General features: G+C 38.1%; 1 protein-coding gene across 2 annotated transcripts in view; it reads right to left on the bottom strand.

The window, feature by feature from the left end:
- Window positions 1–19840, bottom strand: part of kcnh1b (potassium voltage-gated channel, subfamily H (eag-related), member 1b) — a 45891-nt gene that overhangs the window by 22561 nt on the left and 3490 nt on the right. For both annotated transcript variants that reach the window (XM_026922372.3, XM_053238334.1), the window contains exons 2-7: window positions 18872–18995; window positions 17774–17880; window positions 17556–17684; window positions 16800–16918; window positions 14398–14790; window positions 7984–8413 (exon numbers count right to left, since the gene is read on the bottom strand). In XM_026922372.3, coding sequence (XP_026778173.3) covers window positions 7984–8413; window positions 14398–14790; window positions 16800–16918; window positions 17556–17684; window positions 17774–17880; window positions 18872–18995 — 1302 coding nt within the window. The remainder of the gene's footprint in view (window positions 1–7983; window positions 8414–14397; window positions 14791–16799; window positions 16919–17555; window positions 17685–17773; window positions 17881–18871; window positions 18996–19840) is intronic.

Raw genomic sequence — 19840 nt, 5'->3', positions numbered from 1 at the left:
AGGCGGGATTTGAACACCCAACCCCGGAGGTGCGAGGCAGCAGTGCTAACCACTATCACTGTCCCCCTCATTAATAAATTATGGTATATGAGGAAAAAATAGTTCAGCAACCCATTTTCCTATAACATGCATTTTTCCTTACTTAGCCATCATGTCAAAATAAGTTCTATGTCTTTCTAATCACATATTTTTCATTTAGCTTTAGGCTTTTTCAACAAAATATAAATACCCAAACTGTGCCCTAATCACTCAGTATCTATATTTAGTGTCGCTGCAGAAACCTTATTAACTAGACTGTGACATGAGTGCACGCAGGCATTACAGTCTATATGAAATGATCAATCTGCTTTTCGAGCCCTAAGCACAGTGTTCCTAAGGAGACTGCATTTCCTGTGCTGTTGTAAGAAGTTTTTCTCCAGTGGACAATCAGGGCAACTCTGTGGAAAGGATATTCTGTAGCAAGAATCATTGTTGCCAGTTTTTTTTCCTACTGATTCCAGACTTATAGTCTGATTGCCTGGAAGCATTAAATGATAAGAATCTATGTCCCAGCAGGTTAAGACCAGTGAACGTCAGTAACATTTCTGAACAGAGATTTGAACTGAACATCTGTCTGAATATGTAGGGATTTTCTTTGCAGTACCCCAGAGCAGGCGCTACATTGGTAGCATTGTCGTCTCACAGCTCCAAAACCTCTACACCTTTACATTATTAAAAAGACAGGATGCAGGAATATGTATGAACATACAACTTAAGAAACACCACATATCTGGTAGCTAGCTGGCTAGTAAACTAGCTCACATTGTCACAGAGAGACATTAGCAGGATTTCAATATCTTACTCATTTGCATTGTCATATTCTCAGCAACTTATCAGTCGCCAGACTTCTCCAAATAAACCATAACAACCAAAACTGTGTTCACAGCTAATTCAGCAAGATAACTGTTAGTAAGCTAACTCATATGGGTCGCACGTAGGCGTGAATGGGATCTGAGTATCTGAGTTTAGATTTGCATTGTCATATTCTTATTTTATCTCATATTATTTAAGATGTAGGCAAACCTGTGAAAATATAAGACAAAAATGATGTGATAGGTTCAAACTGAACTCATACATAATGTTCTGTAAAATATAGTATTCTGTTTAATGAATTAGTGCTGTGTTAAGGAATTCAACCCAAACACGAGTCTCTACAATCTACCATTACTTTTCTTTCAGGAGTTCAGGACCCCTTGAAACGTGTAAGAAATATTCCATAGATTTCACCTTCACATCACAGTTCCCATGGTGCCATATGCTAGTGTTTAATTTGGCTTATGTTTTGGTCTTATCTCCGCCCCCTGTCCTGTCATTGGTTTGTTACCCGACTGTGTCCATCTATTTTAGGTCAGTTCTTGATTTGTTTGTCCGTGTATACCCTTTCCTTGTTTGTTGAGAAGACGTATCATGCTTTTTTATAGTATTAATTCCTAGCCCTGGTTTTCACTTTTGCCTGTTCACCATGTTTATGGTTATGTATTATTCCTATTTATCTCTGCTGCCTGTATTTTCACTCACGTTTTGGACAGTGACTGTTGCATTTGCCCTAATAATATAAAATAAATAAACAAAACAAATATTCAAATAATATGCACATTATTTAAATGTGTACAAAAATATTTTGACTTTTTGGAGTCTGAGTATTTATTCTTTAATATCCCACTTTTTTATAGATCTAGTGTTTTTTTTTTTTGTTTTTTTTTGAGTTATTGAGGTTTGGATTAAACATTCAATTCAAGTGACTAGTTAACCTGACTAATGACTATAACAACTCAATAATAACTTTGATAATGGTTGGTTGTTATTTCCACCACAGTAACAATTTATCTTTTAAATGGCGGACCCCTGGCTATGCTTCACGGACACTTGGGGGTCCCTGGGCCCCACTTTGAGAGTCATGGCTTTAGACCATTTTTAAACAAAGAGAGATTGTCAATGTTTGGCTTCCAGAGTACAGTGGAAGTAAAAGTTTGTGGTCATGGTGGTAAAACCAAAGTGTGACTAAAAGTTGAAGGGAAGGAAACTTTTAGTTCCGTGCTGAAAAAGCATAACTGAAAGTCTTCTGCTGAAACTCAACAAAGTATTCCAAGCCACGCAGATGATTTACCCTTATTTTGGGGGCTGCTGTAACTGCATAGTGTACAATTCAGACTGGCAGTATAATTAGTGGTTTTGTTGCTCACAGATCAAACACTGTACTGAGTCACGGAGATGCCTACTTTCACTGGCAGTAAAAGAATAACCCTTCTGATAATATTGTTCGTGTGTGTTCTGTGTTAGTGCCTGACAGTTTTAGATAACCTCGCTGTCTGCAATTGTCGTGCTAATACAAAAGAAACGCCCCTGGATGGAGGTTGCTATGGTGATGTTAAACCTTTCCAAAACTGAATATGTATAGTTTTTCAAAATATCTAAAAGACACCATATATCTACACTGTATAAAGGAAAAGTGGAAGTTTTCCAGTTTTTCTTGACCCATATGCTATTATATCTAATGTAGCTAATGTAAAAAGGTGTAAAAGGCTAAAACTGAAGCAAGAAACACACTGTCATCATATTAGACCTCAAATGTGTTAGTGTTCTCTCTCATATTCTCTCAGTAAGACAACACTGCTTAAAGACCTTACAGCTGCAAATTAAAGACAAGCGCCCCTCTCAGCAGTTTGTAGCGGATCGTGTCAGCTAAAGCTCCGGATTTAGCACCCTGTCAGTTCCAACAGCCACAGCTTGCACAAATACTCTGACCAGGGCCCTGCAAGGCATGCTGGAGCATTTTACAGCTTTCACATACACACACAGATGCTGCACCCATGATTATTTCAATAGTTTCTCCAGATAGCCATGAGATCAAATGGAAATAAAAGAGAGACGTCTGCTTAAGTATCATTTCTCAGCTTTTTCTCCTGAGACAAAAGAGCCCAGTAATCTCACATACATCTCCTTTGAGTTTCAGTAAAGATGTCAACAAAGTCACACACTGTTCTCAGATCTGCTGACTTAATTATATGCCAAGTTCATTACTACCAAGTTTACCATAAGCACGCTAATGTACTGTATATTTGGTAAGTATTTTTGATATACAATCATATTATGTATATTTGAAGAGAAGTATATTAGTCTACTTCCTGCATGCTACTTGGAGAGAAGGACACTAGTGTACTTTTTATTTTGCTTTACTTTACTTAACTGGAACAATTCACATTAATTGACATCAGTATTTATTATGGAAATGCGTCAGATTTAACAAATAGCTCATTTTCACCTGCTGTCCCTGGAACAGATAGTAAACAAAGAAAGAATAACAAAACCACAAAACAACATTTAAAGAACATGGTGACATAACATAAAACTAACACATAAGTTTTTATGTGAGTAACTTTTAATCCATTAATAAGAAATTTTTCTCGGGGTGGCCATTTTTTTCTGAGATACTAAATATTTGATGGGTTCTTCCACATTTTCAAAAATGCTACATTCCAAGTGTCGTGTTAAATGTGTTATGAAACATATTTCAGAGTTATAACCCTGTATGCCTCACTAATTCGGTTTCATATAGCCCTGAAGCTCTACACTTCTCATACAATACAGCACATCCTTTCCATTTTCTCTATGGGTTTGCTGTTGTAATTAAATAACGATCGCTCTAATGGGCACTGTGAAGTCGCTGAGGTGTAGTGAAGTGTTTGAAATGTAGCCATCCAAGTCTCATGGGTTAGGAGGAGCGGAGAGGATGTTTTACAGACAGACGCCGAGGGAAAGGAAATGACAGGCAGCGCTGAGACTACATGAGCCCGAGCTTTATCAGACTCTGTCCTCCACTGCCATTTCTGCCACTTGAGCACCAGACAGACCTGCTGCAGCAAAACCGCATGGAAATAAGAACCATAGTGCTTGTATTTTGTAATATTAGACAGTGTCAGAAGGTTCATTTGGTCAGTTATCCCACCATTTTGATGAGACTTAAATGTGTGAATAAATTGTGATGGAGAAATAGAGCTATTATTATTATTATCATCAGTGGTAGTAGTAGTAGTAGTAGCAGTATTAATACAGTGCTTTTAAAAAATACAAAGATAATATGTTGATCCTAGCGACGACACAATGTAAACAGGCAAATGCACTGCAAATTAATGTATTTTCAGCTTTCATCTTCATCTTCGATATACTGTATCATCTTCAGTAAGAGCTTTAACCTAGTCAGGGTTGTGGTGCGAAGCCGGGCATAAGGGCATAACACCGGGCATAAGGGCACTATGAACACACACAATTTAGCATAGCTAGTCCACCTATGTGTATGTTTTTTAACAGGTGGCAAGAAGTTGGAGAAACCAAAGGAAACCTACGCAGACAGGGAGAACACTCAAAACTGCACAGACACTAACCTGAGCTCCGGATCCTGGAGCTGTGAGGCGACAACGCTACCTCCTGATCCACCATGCTGCCTAGTACAGCTTTCTTCATGACTAAAAGCACTGCACTGGTTTGCACCTAATAGTCAATGCACAGGCTATTTTAGACATTCCCAATAGGGATGCAAGAGGTAGAGAAGAGGGAATCAACACAGCTTAAGCTACATATAACTTTATCTTTATTGACTATGAAAGTATATAAAGGCACCATGAGCTTCATATCACAGACAACCTCATCCAGATTCAGTCAATATCAGTCTACTCATTTACTCATTCATTTTCAGTAACTGCTTTTCCCAGCATGTTTTTGGGAGGTGGAAGGAAATTGGAGAACTCAGAGGTAACCCATGCGGACAAAGGGAGAACATGCAACACTCCATTGACAGTAACCAGAGCACAGATTTGAACCAGGAACCCTGGAGCTGTGAGGCAGAAACGCTACCCATTGCTACTGTAATAAAATCACCAAATTAAGAATACTGTAAATCAAGAATGGTTTTTAATGTTGTCAGGCCTAAAATTGACAGAAATTAAGAATTTAAGATTAAGGATATGACTGAACTTTATCCTTTGTTTGCTACAAAGCAGTTTTAAAAATTCTTATATTACCATTATAAGAGTAACACATAATTGTAACAATGAAATATTTCATGGTTTGTGTTATATGGGCTATTTACGAACATTTACCAAAAAGTTTCGAAGACATTACATGTTTCGGGAGATTTAACGCCAAAGAGAAGATGACACAATGCAGCTAGACAAGGGATTTGTGTAAGCATATCTTTAACCAACTGTCTATGTACAAATTTATATGAAATAATACTAAAATTGCATGTTGGACCGCATTTGTATGTCAGTATAATTTTCAAGAGCAGTCTTCTGAAATATTAGGTTCACAACCCGAGTCTGAGAATAGGACATTAGAATTAATGCGAATACTGCAGTGGTCAGTGGCAGTAGTGATGAGTAGTAAAGTGAACAGAGCCAGAGTAATGGCGAGCTCTGCATTCCCGGAGACACACTTAAAGTGCCTTAGCACTAAGGAAGGCGAAATTTTAGACTGTATTGACTCACTGATACACACTGAAGTCCAGCTGCAGTGCCCTGCTTCAGCTGTTCTTATTTACTGCCCTACATTATTCACACAGAATCAACCAAGAGGCAGCCCTAATATCCAAGATCCATTAACACACACACACATATTTAAGAATATTGCCTCACTGGCGATAGCTACAATACACACACAGCAGCTGCATGCTGGTGGCTGAAGGGGTGAAAGCCGGAGCCCCAGCCTGATGTCTCTGTGCTGCAGCAGCTCTGTCACAGCATGATCCTCTGGCTTCCTGTCAGTCTCCCCTCCTCTCCTGCCAGCATGCATTACCATCAACCCCAAGCAGGAACACACAACGCACCACAAGCACTCGAGTAACAACCAGGCCAACACGTTTACACACAAAAACATGCAAGCATATACAAAATAAACTGCATTCATGTGTGAATTGACACCCAGATGTGTGCACACACGACAATCACACAAACACAGGGACAAAACCAGATGTGGTGGCTTGAATAGTTCATTACAGCTCAGAATGATTTCTCTACAACAAACCCATGTGTTTGTTATATACATAAATAGATTTCTAAATGTGTGTAATCATTGATATGGTTATATTTTCTACAAGGAAATGTTTATTTAGCATTTTTGGAAGGAGTCTCCAGTGTAAGTGCTTTCTAACCGTTAGATGGAATGCAGTTTCTTTAAGTTATCTGACACGGGAAGGTCTTCAGGGCAGAGGGCTGTGTTTTTTTCTGGTTTCTCAGTAACATGACAAGCTGCAATTTTTTTTTGTCGTATTAACTTCACGAGAGAGAAAAAAAGAGAGGCTGGTGAGAGAAACAACTATTGTATTGTAGCTGCTATAATGCGATTACAGGTACTAGATTGTTTTGCTGCCATTCCACAACATTAAATGTTACTACAAATGCATCAAAAGTATGAGGTGTTTTGGATAAATAAAAAAGACTGGAATGAAACACTTCAGGATGTGCTGTTATAGGAAAATAACCAGCTTTGGGATGGTAACAGTAATTCCGCTTCGTGTCGAGCTTCATCACACCACGCATCACACCATTTTCATATAACAGCATTCCATGTTGTGTTTTATTCTTAACTCACAGTAATCATTCATTTCAAAGAACTTAAAACCGTCTCACTGCTTGAGACAACGTTTAATCAAAATCTTAACTTTTACTGGCAGAGCAATATCCAACCCCCTACAAATGTTTAATGTAGGTCAGCCCTATCATCATGCAAGTATTATGCATAATCTAATACTAGGGGTACTTGTATCCCTGACAATATACCCAAATCATAATCTAGAGATATATCTTTGCCATCCCCACTCCCCTGTCTCAGAGCGCTGTAGTGTGCAGACAAGAGGAAAATATCATCTGAAAGGTGCCGTCTGCAATTTCGCAAAAAGTGGAAAGACAGAATCCTCTCAAAAACCAGACCCAATAGTGTAATCCATCACAGCCGTTCCCAAGGCTTTATTTCGGGACAGAACGTAATCTAGTTCACCTCTATATAGAACCAATGCACTACAAAAAGCCCTTGCAGAAAGTGTGTTAATCATGTTCTCTGTACAATGAATGCACCCGCTGTACTAGACAGCATCAGGGGAGGACACAGCAAAGACAAAACCCTATAAAGTTCAGACTGTAATAATAGGTAATCGTACACTCACATTTCTTTTGCGCTAGTTTTATGGGGCTGTGTTTAAAATTAGATTAGGCTATACAAAGACTATATAGTTGTAGTGCAGAATGCCAGTTTTAATGTAAGAGTGCAACCCATTTTATATATTGCCAAACACTGTCGGTGAGCCAAAGTAGTTGGCACATTTGTACAAAGGATAGAAGAACATAATCTTTTATAGGTTTATAATGCGAATACAAATTGTCAGTCTTGTTTCCACTTGATTGTAAATCTATTTACAGTCCAAAGACATCAGCAAATGCTGAATATCTTCTGTACTGATGTTCTGCAAGCCCTGAAATGCAGCTGTTTTCAGTTTCTGTAAGATTCAGGGGCTTTTTTGCTTTTCGTAAGGGAATAGAGTGATTCAGGTCAGGTGATATATGTAATTTGTGAGAAAAAAATCCACATTTTAGCCTCAAAAGCAGTTTGTTTTTGGAATTGGAATATTTTTATCTACAAATTAATGTATTGGTTTGTCTGTGGAGCCCCTCTGGTTGTATACCATGTTTTTATAGCCACAACGTAATGATCTTATTTCCATGCTTTATTAAGTGATATCAATGCATGGTTTTTGTTATTAATGACGGATTTGTAACCGTAACTGAAGTGCTCTAACTTTGAGTGAGTTGTGAGCTCCAATATAAATTGAATTCTTAGGCGAGATTTGCAAACCTTATTTACAGAAATGGACAGAACCTTATAATACAGAGATTCAGACACAGCCTGTGGTTCTTATTATTAGGAAGCAAAGTTATCTTCAAGAATCATACTCACATCCGATCATCATCATGGCCACAGCGAAAATCTTCTCCCCGTCCGTAGTGGGGGCGATGTTGCCAAACCCGATGCTGGTCAGGCTGGTCATGGTGAAATACAGTGAGGTGATGTAGACTGAGTCCTTGCAGGGGCCGCCCTCCCACTTGCCTGTACCGCTGGTGTTGAAGCGGTATGGTGTGCCCACTGCCTCTCCCAGCAGATACAGCCAGCTGTCAGTGCGCACCACATTGGCCTCCTCATCGATGACCTCGTAGTCACCGATGCTGTACCAGATGCAGGCCAGCCAGTGGGCAGCCAGGCCAAACACACACACCAGCAGCACCAGCACTGCCGCTCCATACTCGATGTAGTGGTCCAGCTTGCGGGCCACACGGCCCAAACGCAGGAGTCGCACCACCTTCAGAGAGCTGAAGAGACTACTAATGCCCTGCATATCAAACAATAATGAAATAAGGAAAATGAGATGTAATTCTTTTGTGGCAAATATTGTCCTCCTCTAGCATCACTGAAATTAGGCTTGATGCTTAGATTAGAGGCTAGAGTTTAGCATAGCACAATGTTTAGACATATTATTCCATTCTACAGTGAGGTTTTTGGTACATATTACAGTGTAAAACAGTTTTACAGTTTCCACAACAGAAGCTCTGACAACAGTGCCAGCTGTAAGGTTTATATTAATGCACTTGTTCTAATATGTTATCATTTCTATACTAACAACTTGCACAGGGAATTGTATGGAGAACACTCCACATAATCTAAGGCTAATAATAAACAGATTAAAAGACATGCTCTTATTTAACAAAGAAAAAAATTCTATAATCCTTGATATGGTGAAGCCTTCTCTGAGGAGACGTTTATTTAACATTTACAGAAGGAGCCTCCAGCATCAGAGCTTTGCAACAGTCTGTATATTTTTCACCACAGGACAGAGGAGTTTCACATCACCTTTTCACATCACTGAAATGGTCTGTCACTTTTGTTCAACCCTCACATGTGGTGCTCATAAAAAATGTATTGCCTTCTCTCAAGCAAAGTAAATCAGCAAAAGCATATTGACTAGCAGGTAAAGAGAAGTCATGTATGATGTTGGAGAAGGTTCCTCTCTAGGTACAACCCTTTTATAGACACAGGTTTGGCCTGAGCTGTGTTAGCTTGCTTACAGCACTGCAGCAGAATGAAAAGCCTGGATAACCCGTGTTGACAAGTCCAGCAAAGGCAGTGGCCTCGAAGCTTTGGAGGGAGGGGACTGTGCAAGCAGCATTAATCTTTATTTACACCACTTCACTTCACCACTAACGCACACACAATACCCTGACAGCTTCATACAGCACTTTAAGAGGACATTTTGATTCTGTTTTCCTAGATGGGAGTAATTTGAGTAGGCATTTTCAATAGTGGTAATACAATTATGCAACAGTGTTGATGATGATGTGGTCACATGAATTTTGTATAAATTTTTAAACCAATTTACACTTGACAGTATCATATGAAACTTTCTTTTAACTGCTGTGTGGTGAATATGAACTATAAGAATATGAATAACAATTCATCCAGTAAGTGGAGCTCCAAAAACATTAGAAATATTCTTTCAGCGTCTATGATCATTTATGAAATAACAAGTGATCACTCATTCTTGATTTAGTTTCAGATTCAGAATATATTCCATGAATGATTAATGTGTTGTATCTTATGTTACTGTTCCAGCAGTCAGTGTGGTAAGGCATGGTTACTAAAATAAAACTAGACATATCTCTACCCTGGTTGAGTATATGTGCTTGTTTCCAATCACAAGTTCTTACCCATGATTGTAGAAGGAATTGTCCAAACGGTTGTGCGGGTGACATAATTTTCAATGAAACACTAGTGTTAATTTTAAAGTCTAGCAACAATAAAGGAGCTTCGAGGTCTGCCAGTTCTCTCCAGACAACCATGAATGCTACTGTATATATCACTGGTGTTATCTTTTCCCTGCAGGGGGCACGAAGTGCAGGATCATTACAGATAAAAATTTCACAGATATTAATTAAGTCCACTGGATCTACCACCAGAATCCTGTAGGACACCTTTGAATCCCATTAGAAAACCATCCGTCACAGGTCACATGTTCAAAATTAAGAACCATAACACTACAGTGTCAACCCATATTGAAGACAAAATGCCATCCCTAAGCAATTCCATTACAAAAACAGAAGGAATCAGCAGAAACCTATGTGGAATAATGTTGTAACTGCATGTAGGCCAGATTGCTGCTAAACTAAATTTCATTGCCGGAGCAATGACAATAGAAAAATATTTTTTCATTATGGTAGGTGAAAACGCAAAACTGAAAACATGATTCACACAGAATCAACCAAGATACTGATCCACAGTATCACCTCTCAGTTATCACAAGATCATGTAGTGAAAGTGGAGAATGGAAAGGACAAGAGGACAAAGGACAAGACCAAGAGGGAGAATATTCAGCTTTCAATTATGTTAAACTCTGCGTCACCACTGCTTGATTAAAGGCATTGAGAGACTCTCCTCTTCTTCAAATCTTCAACACATCTCTGGCGTAAACAGCTCTATCATTGTTTGGCTGCACAGCTGCCTCACAGAGGTTTCACTAATGTTCTAAGCCTGAAAAGACTGCGCAGACTGCAATGAGGTAGACTAGAATGAGTACTCCAAACCTGCATTGCTTTAGAGAGAGAGAGAGAGAGAGAGAGAGAAAGAGAGATCCACTAGACATTCATTCTCACCACTAAATGTGCAGTAATAGAGGATAAAGTTGGGTGAAGCCTTGAGTATCTTTTGTTTTGAATGTGCAAACTATGTATAGATGGCATTATGATCAAGATGAAATGATATCTTTCACTGGCAGAAGTTTACAGGAGCTAAGGGCCTTGCAATTGCTTCTGTATGCAGCATGAAGTGGTATGTTCCCCTGGGATGGACTGAACTCCCCCAAGGTGTCTGCAGTTGGCACACAAAATGCCACATTAAAAGCCAGTTGAATCGTTAATCAGAGTTTCCTGATGTCTGGTCTGACACTCGGAGGCTGCCGAAAGTAGAGATTAAACACTCAAGTGCGCTCAGTCTGAGAGAATCATCACAACAACATAGACAACTACTAAAAGCACTCATTAGCCACTGCTGCGCATGACTGCTGAAAGATGTGAGTTTAGGTGCAATGAAGCTGAATTAATAATGGATGATTTCAGTGGTAAACTGTTTGTGTTGCTGTACTGGTTACCTCCAGTGGAGACACACTATGCTGATCACAGAATTACACAGTGGTGTTATGTAATTGATGTGTCAGTTATCAGCCGCCACAGGCCATGCCGTCTGTGTAAACCTCTGTGGTAGGACTAGGTGATTCAGTAAACACAGCCTACAGCTGGGGTCATAAGTTTACATACGCTTTGCAGAATCCGCAAAATGTTAACAATTTTAAGAAAATAAGAGGGATCATGAAAATTACATTTTGTTTTTATTTAGTACTGCCCTGTATAAGCTATTTCACATAACAGATGTTTATATATAGTCCACAAGACACAGTAATAACTGAATTTACACAAATGAACCAGTTCAAAAGTTTACGCTTGATTATTAATACTGTGTGTTGTTACCTGGATGATCAACGGCTGTTAAGCGCATACTGTATATTGGAGTCTTTAAGTAGTGAGAAGGGAATAACTGGCATTCATATGCACTATTGTCTTTTTACAGATTTTGGTAACAAGCTAGCTAAGCTGAGAAGGTTAAGCCATATTCATAGATATTAGCCTGCTAAATAAAATGGGCTAATCTGACAGGATTTCTGAAAGTATCTATATTTATAAATGTTCATTTATAAATTTATGAACTTCACTGCTAATGCTAGCCAGCTGTCTAACATGATCTTGAGACTGAATTTCTGAGAGGTTTTTAAGCCATATTCATAAAAAAAAAGTTTATAATTGTTACTGCTAATCCAAGATAACTAGCTAATGAGCTAACCGGACAGGCTTTCTGACAGAACCTGAAGTCATCTGCCCACTTAAATAAAATGATTCAATCTGACAGGATTTCAAGAGGATTAATATTCATAAATGGTCACAATCTTTGCTGCTGACAGTAACTAAATGGCTAAAATAATTATTAATGGATGAACATTTGATATTTATATTAATAAATGTTCATAATATTTACTGTTAATGCAAGGTGAATGGCTAACACATGCTAACGACAGGATATTTAAAAAAAAAAAAAAAAAAAAAAAAAAAAACTTTAATTGTAGTAATAAAAATTTTAAAAGCTGTGTTTTTATGTATAGGCTTAAAAAGATCTCCATCTGTACCACTCCGTGACGCACTCCAGTTTGTAGTCTGCAGATAAATCCTTCTCCCAGGACTGGGAACTACCGACATAAATTATCAGAACTTCACACAGTCAGCACTCTGACCTGTCAATGGTGAAATTGCTTTGCTCTTGCACTGAAAATAAACATTGATGGCAATACTTTGTACTAAAGCAGCATTTACAAAATAACACTTTACCCAAGCATGGCAGATACTTCATTTTGGACCATTTGGATAATTTTGTTGAGTGAATGGGCTTGTTGTATGTACAGTCGGGGTCATAAGTTTACACACGCCTTGCAGAATCTGCAAAATGTTATAATTTAAAAAAAAAAAAAAAAGACGGATCATTAAAAATTGCATTTTGTTTTTTATTTAGTTTTATTACTGCCCTGAATAAGCTATTTTACATAGCAGATGTTTACATATAGTCCACAAGACACAATAATAACTGAATTTACACAAATGAACCAATTATTTTGTCTTCTGGGAAATATGTAAATATCTTATGTAGTTTCTGAAGGGCAGTACTAAATAAAAAATAAGATCTTTAAACAAAATAATAATAACAAATAACCGGCTCTTAATGTAGTGTGTTGCCTTCTTGAGCATCAGTGAATATTTGCACCTTGTGTAATAGTTGTGTACGAGTCCCTCAGTTGTCTCCAATGTGAAAAGATGGATCTTAACATCATATAGCCGCTGTTGGAAAGGGGTCAAATATGCAGAACATGCTGGAAAAGCAAATAATGTGCAGGACCTGGAGGATTTTTCTGAAGAACAGTGGGCAGTTTAACTGCTCAGGACAAACAAGGGACTCACGAACAGCTATCAAGAAACATAAAAACAGTCGTTGATCATCCAGGTAACAGCACACAGTATTAAGAATCGAGCGTATGTAAACTTTTGAACTCGTTCATTTGTGTAAATTCAGTTATTATTGTGTCTTGTGGACTATATGTAAACATCTGTTATGTGAAATAGCTTATTCAGGGCAGTACTAAATAAAAACAATATGCAGTTTTTATGATCCCTCTTATTTTTAAATTATTAACATTTTGCAGATTCTGCAAGGCGTATGTAAACTTATGACCCCAACTGTATATTATAGTACACTATTTGGGTGTCAGCCATTTTGTAGTGTTATCTGAATTCTAACTGGAGAATTTTCAGGATTGAAATTATATTCCCTGGATAGTTTACTAATATTACAGGGTGTCCCAAAAGTCTCCATACATAGGGGAAATTAACACTTTTTAGCAAATGTCTTCCAAAATTTTTTCATACTTAGTTTATATTATATTTTTTTCAGATAGATTTTAAGAATGCCTTTGACAAAAGAAGAACATATTGAAATCATTCTCATGGCTGGATCGGGAAGCTGTCACAAGGTTGAGATGGACTTTAACAGGAAACATGGCCAGCTAAAGCCAAATGGTACTTGATATTAGTGTATTTTATAAATGCTATTTTAAATGCTTTTGTATTTTTGTGGTTTGCTAGATAATTAGTATTTTTCAAATGGTAAAATTAAAATATGTAAAGGTGGGTCATGATAATATGTTCCTGGAGTGTTGTAACAGGAACAGTAACCCTGTCACATCTGGCTGCATAACACCAACATGTCACTGATTATTTTTCTAAAACAACATACCCCATCCTGTTTTATTTCTTACATATAGGACAATCTGTACAGTAAATAGTAAAGGAGGGAAAAATCTCAGACACATTTCCCTCTATGGTTACGCTCACAGCTGCACTTATTTACATGATCTATATATGGACTCAATGACACGACCACATTTCCATACCTGCACTAAAAAGATGCACCTGCTGTGGTCTGCAATCTGAAGACAGACTTTACTGAATCCAGGTCCTCTAGAACCCCTGCACTGTATAGTACTGCATGGCCAACTTTGCAAAAACATTTGCAAAACACAACTCACATCCACAATATTCTATTTTGACATTCACTCAATCCAGTTCTTTGAAATCATTCCAAGCATTCCACTGATGTTCCGCTGATTACGTTTAGACCAGAAGGTAAATCATGTAGAAACTCTCACTAGATAAAAAAAATCATTCTTACCTCATCTACATTCTCAAAAGCATTGATGACATCGTAGGGTAGGCAGGAAAGCAGGTCGATGACAAACCAGGTCTTCACATAGTTCATGCGGATAAGTTTCGGGTCTGATATCACCTCCCCAGCTGGCCCTACAAACGTCGTGTGGAAATTCAGCACAATATCCACGAGGAAGATGACGTCCACGATGCTGTCCACCACCAGCCAGGTGACGTTGTTCTGCTTGGTCTTGAAGGAGACATTGTAGGGTACCATGATGGCCGTGTAGAAGGTGAGGATGAGGATCACCCAGTCCCAGGTGGTCTTGAAGGTGCAATAATGCAGGATAATGTGGGGTGGCGTCTTGGGTGTCTCTTGTTTGTACTGGGGGAGGATGTCTGATCCCAACTGCAATACCTGACAACAAAGGCTTAATGTTTTTTTATGCAATGTTTATTTTATAGCATTCACATATATGGTTTACATTTACAATATAGATTAGACAGCACAAGGAACAATTTATAGACACCTTTACGGATGGACAAATCATAAATTCATTAGCCAGGTTCATTGGGCAGGTGAAAACTCCAATGTGGTTGCCCAGTCTCATGTTTGGGTTGCCTGGGAACCCACAGGCTAACGTAATTCAACAAATGAAAACTAGTGAATACGCAGATTCCTGGGGAGGGAAGTTTCTGTGAAGCCATAGTTCTCATCCTCTCCTGATAGCTATGTCTTTATCTATACTGCATGACAGTTTTGCATGGCACTGTTCTATACTTTGCTCAGGTTTGTCACCATTTCTATATGCGTGTTGCTGATTTGTAAAAATTTTGCCACCATGAAAAATGAAGCAACTTGAACATTATGTTTTAACATACATATGAAGTAAATGATTGCTTTGTGAAAGTCAGTAGGGTGTTTTTGTCTATCTGTGGTAGACGAAAGAGGAAATGAGGCTGGTAAATGCTGTTTCAGACACCTAATAAAACCTACTTGGACAAACGAGCAGCTACAAATAAAAAAGGAAAAAAGACACATAAACTGCTTGTCCAGGGTGCATGAGCTTGTGACTTCTCCACCCCTAATGTGGGAAAGTTTAAATAATCCTTGTGCAAAGAGTATCAAATAAGAGGAAAGATATTTATGAGCATAAGTGACAAAAAACTGTGCAATGTTGCAATGCTAGTCCAACAGTAAAGGATTAATGATCCCCAGACAGTAATGTGACTCATTATAAAGTCTTATTTGGCTGAGCTACATGCAGCTGAAGGCACAATGATCCAGAGTACTTGGAGAATTTCAAAGGATTTATAACCTGAAAGACTGAAGGCTAATGCTGGTTTCTCTGGACTCTAACTAGAAAGGACCATTTTACAGCCCAATACAGAATCAACAGTAAGTGGACAAACAACAAATACTAAGACTTTCAGAAAACAAAGAGGTACTGCAAAGAATAAAACAATAACTAAGTCAGAGAAATACAAAGACATGTTATCCTCTGTATTATGTGTAGAGCTAGGACCTTTGTATAGGGATTAGGATTAAGCATATAATCTTTTAATTAGACAGAAGTGCTGCTGAATCTCTGAAGGTTTTTAAATTGTTTGTGTTTTCGATCTCAATATTTGGAAAGATTATAAATTGTATATTTCATTCTTACTGTTTTAGCTTGTATCTGTTTGTGGCTGAATAAGAAATGCGCTTTATCGCCATGGTTCTTAAAGTGGAGTGTGTAAAGCACAACCGGGTTCCACCATTTTTTATATTTTGTTACAGTGGTGGAAATCACAACCCATCACTGTCAAAGTTATGGAATCTAATGACAAATTTAATAAAAATGGGTTCTAGCCGTGGGAACTTCACATTCAATTAAAAAAAGCCTTTTGCTCAAAAATAGGCAAAATATTACGATGCATGTTTAAATAATGTGCCTATTTTTAATAGTTTGTAAAATAAATCTGTGCTAAGGGGGTCCATAGTTTTTTAACTTAAAGCAGTCCGAGATGTAAAAAGTTTTAGAAACCCTGCTTTATGGTATATCAGCATGACAGATCACAAACAGAGGAAGTAATAACATCTTATTAAACTAGTCATTTTGCTGTTTGTTTTATAAACAGGAAGCACTTAAGACCTCAGTAATACGACACTTATAGCTGTTTTAAATGTGATTTAAAGTTTGCAAATACAGGGCTCCTCTCAAAAAAAAAAAAAAAAAAAAAAAAAAAAAACCTAATGGTCTGAGCTGAACTATTCAGACAGAGTTTTATTTGAGCAGCTGCCTCAAAAGTGGAGGAGATTTATCTCAAGGAAGCAGAGGAGCGGTGAGGATTGGCACAGACTTCTTTTGGCCAGGAGTGCTTAGGGACTAAGGGTTGAAATGGCCTTTGATGAGAATTGAACACACATACACACACACACTCTACCTCAGCCAAACGAGAGTGCTTGTGGACGTTCTCTCCCTTATGAACAGTAGGAGCCAGCTGCTGAAGGACGCCACGGCTGCTCGTCAAAGCACGGGTGAGACGGGCAAACTTAGCCCATCCTTAGGGAAATAAGTAAACACAAATTTGAGAATTTCATCCTCTGTGGACATTTAATTAAAATCGAACATATGCACTAAATCGCAGGCTCTCAATCTCTGGTCCTTGAGGCCACCCTGTCCTGCACATTTTAGCATTTTCCCTGCTCCAAAAACACCTAATTCAACTAATCAGATAATTAGCAGCCCGTCCTGAGGTGGCGTGAGTGTGTTAGAGCAGGGAAAACACTAATATGAGCAGGATGGGGGTTCTCCGGGACCAGGGTTGGGAACGTCTGCTCTAAACATTAACAATGGCCGTAATAACTTATGACATGTGCAACCATTTACATGAGTGGAGTGACATATCATGCTTGCTATGTTTTGAACATTCAGACATTTGTACAAAAAGCTGATTCACTTTCTTATGGGATTCCAAAGTCTCCCAGCTACAATGGCAGTGAAACGTTTTTGAACATAATTAACCATTTTTGTTGTATTTTGTTGTATTTAGTTTGGTCTGTGGCAATAACACTAATTAATCCATAAAACATAAGAAATATGTTTAAAAAAAACATGCACATTTACTTCCTTTCTCTCTCTTCAAAAGCAAAACCTTTACACACAACACGATGCTGTTATTTCATGTGCTTTCACAAACCTTTAGATGAATCGTCTTCAATGGGCTGCTTAAACGCAGTGATGTCGTTAAACGTGCATAGGAAAAGCACCACTTTGTCCTGCTCATTGCGGATGGGGGCGATCTTCACGAAGAACCACACAGGCATTCCTGTTCAGGGACAGGACGGTGAAATATGATGAGTTCCATCATATTGTTTAGACAGGTATGTCGTACTTACTTAACATTTGTCTACTTACGGTTCTTCTTGTACATGAGAATTTCAAAGGAGTTCATTTCATAGTTCTCGAAGGTCTCGCGCACTTTCTCAGACGTCTCCTTGTCAGTGAGTTCCCCATACATGAAGCTGAGAAAAGAAGGTAATCAGCTGCACTTGTATGTTTGCAGTGTTGTGGTTCTTCTGGGATGCAACTGGAATGTCAGCTATAAAATGTCACCCACAGGGCATGCTGTTATAGAAAATTAATCAACAGTGTGATGGTGATGTTGATTATTTTCCAATAACAGCACATCCTGAGGTATTTTATTCCTCTTATACCACAGCAATTTAACAACTATTACAATTGTTAATTTATTAACGAATGACATGTCATGCTTTTTATCTGTTTAGAGGCAAATCTGTTTAGTGGACAGTGGTGGCTGGATGGTTAAGGCTCTGAGTTACTGATCAGAAGGTCATGGCTGACCCTGAGCTCTGACCCCAGCTTCCTAGCAAGCTGGCACTTCATTGGCTCTGTACTCGTACTCTACACAATGACAATAAAGTTGAATCTAATCTAAATGTTGTAGAACATCCACAAAACAAGTTCATTCCTGTTACCACTTACATTATAACATTATAAACAGTCATATCCTCCCCAGCTTCTCCTTTTTACACTCTCTTGAAGCTTGTCATGTTACCAGAAACCAGAAAGCGCAATGTCCTCTGCACTAAAAACTTACTGGCTGTTAGAAAGAGCTGACAATGGAGACTCGTTCCATAAATGTTAAATAAACATCTCCTTAAAGAAAGCTCCACCGTATCAATGAATAGACATTTTTATTTGTTAAATAACTAAACATTTTTTAATCAGTTTATTATTAAGCTTAGACTATGTGGAGCGTTTGCCATACAGGTCCCTGTGAACTAGTGACAGCATATTAGAACGAGTGCATTAATATAAATGTTTTAATCACAGCCGGTACCACCATTAGTGCTGCTGTTAAAGAAAATTAATCAACACCTTCTGACCAATCAGATTTGAGAATGCAACAGCGCTGTGGTGTAAGACTGATAAGATAACTCTTGGTGTGTGTATTCACCCTGGTCTAAAAAAAAGGACAAAATGATTCTGAACCTGCAAGTGCTGCTCTTCTGCATGACTTCAGCTCGATGGTAGCCTGAGAGCTTGCAGAATCCATCGTTACTGTAGACAATGGGCCAATCCACAATCTGGGCGTTCCCCAAAACAAAATTGGTGTCTGGCATAAAACAGCAAAAAAAATTAGTGAGGTAAAAGATCTAAAAGTTTATGTTCAAATAAGAGTTTGCAAGACACTTAAAGCTGGGTTTTTAGAGACAGGGTAAGCCTATTCTTACAGAGTAGGGAATTCTGATTGACCTCGCTGATCAGGTCACTCAATGATAATCCAGTGTAGACAGCATGTCTTCATCCTTCTGTCTTGTTGTTAATTTAAAAAAAAAAACTCTCAATCATGGCAATGACTAAAGCTAACAGTGTATTTGATTGGGCACCCACACTACCAGTCAAGGTTTGGACAAACGAGGTGTATATTTATATATTTAACATATGCATAATATGTTATAAAATATATATTTCATGTACATTCATTTGTCTCAAAGACATTTTGATAAAGGCTTCAATGTAAATAGTGAATTTAATGCCAACATACAGTACTGTGGAAAAGTCTTAGGCACATGCAAAGAAATGCTGTAGAGCAAAGATGCCTTCAAAAATAATGAAATTAAATGTTTCTACATAAAAAAATACTATAAAGAGCAGTAAACAGTAATAAATGAAACAAAGTTAATATTTGGTGTGACGATCCTTCACTTTTAAAAAAAACAGTAGTCTCAGGTACAGTTAGTGCAGTTTTATAAGGAAATGATGTAAGTGTTACTGAGCATCTTGCAGAAGCAGCTACAGTTCTTCTGGAGACTTTGACTGTCACACTTGCTTTTTATTTTTGCAGCAAAACCCATCAGCCTTCATTATGTTTTCTGTCTGAAAAGTGTCTCTTATGTAATATGCTGCTTTCTTTACTGACATAGAAACATTTTTCTGTAACATTTAATTTTGTGCTGG

The sequence above is a fragment of the Pangasianodon hypophthalmus genome, chromosome 11 (genome assembly GCF_027358585.1).
Source record: "Pangasianodon hypophthalmus isolate fPanHyp1 chromosome 11, fPanHyp1.pri, whole genome shotgun sequence".
NCBI classification, from domain to species: Eukaryota; Metazoa; Chordata; class Actinopteri; order Siluriformes; family Pangasiidae; genus Pangasianodon; species Pangasianodon hypophthalmus.
This window is presented reverse-complemented; position numbering and strand designations above follow the sequence as displayed.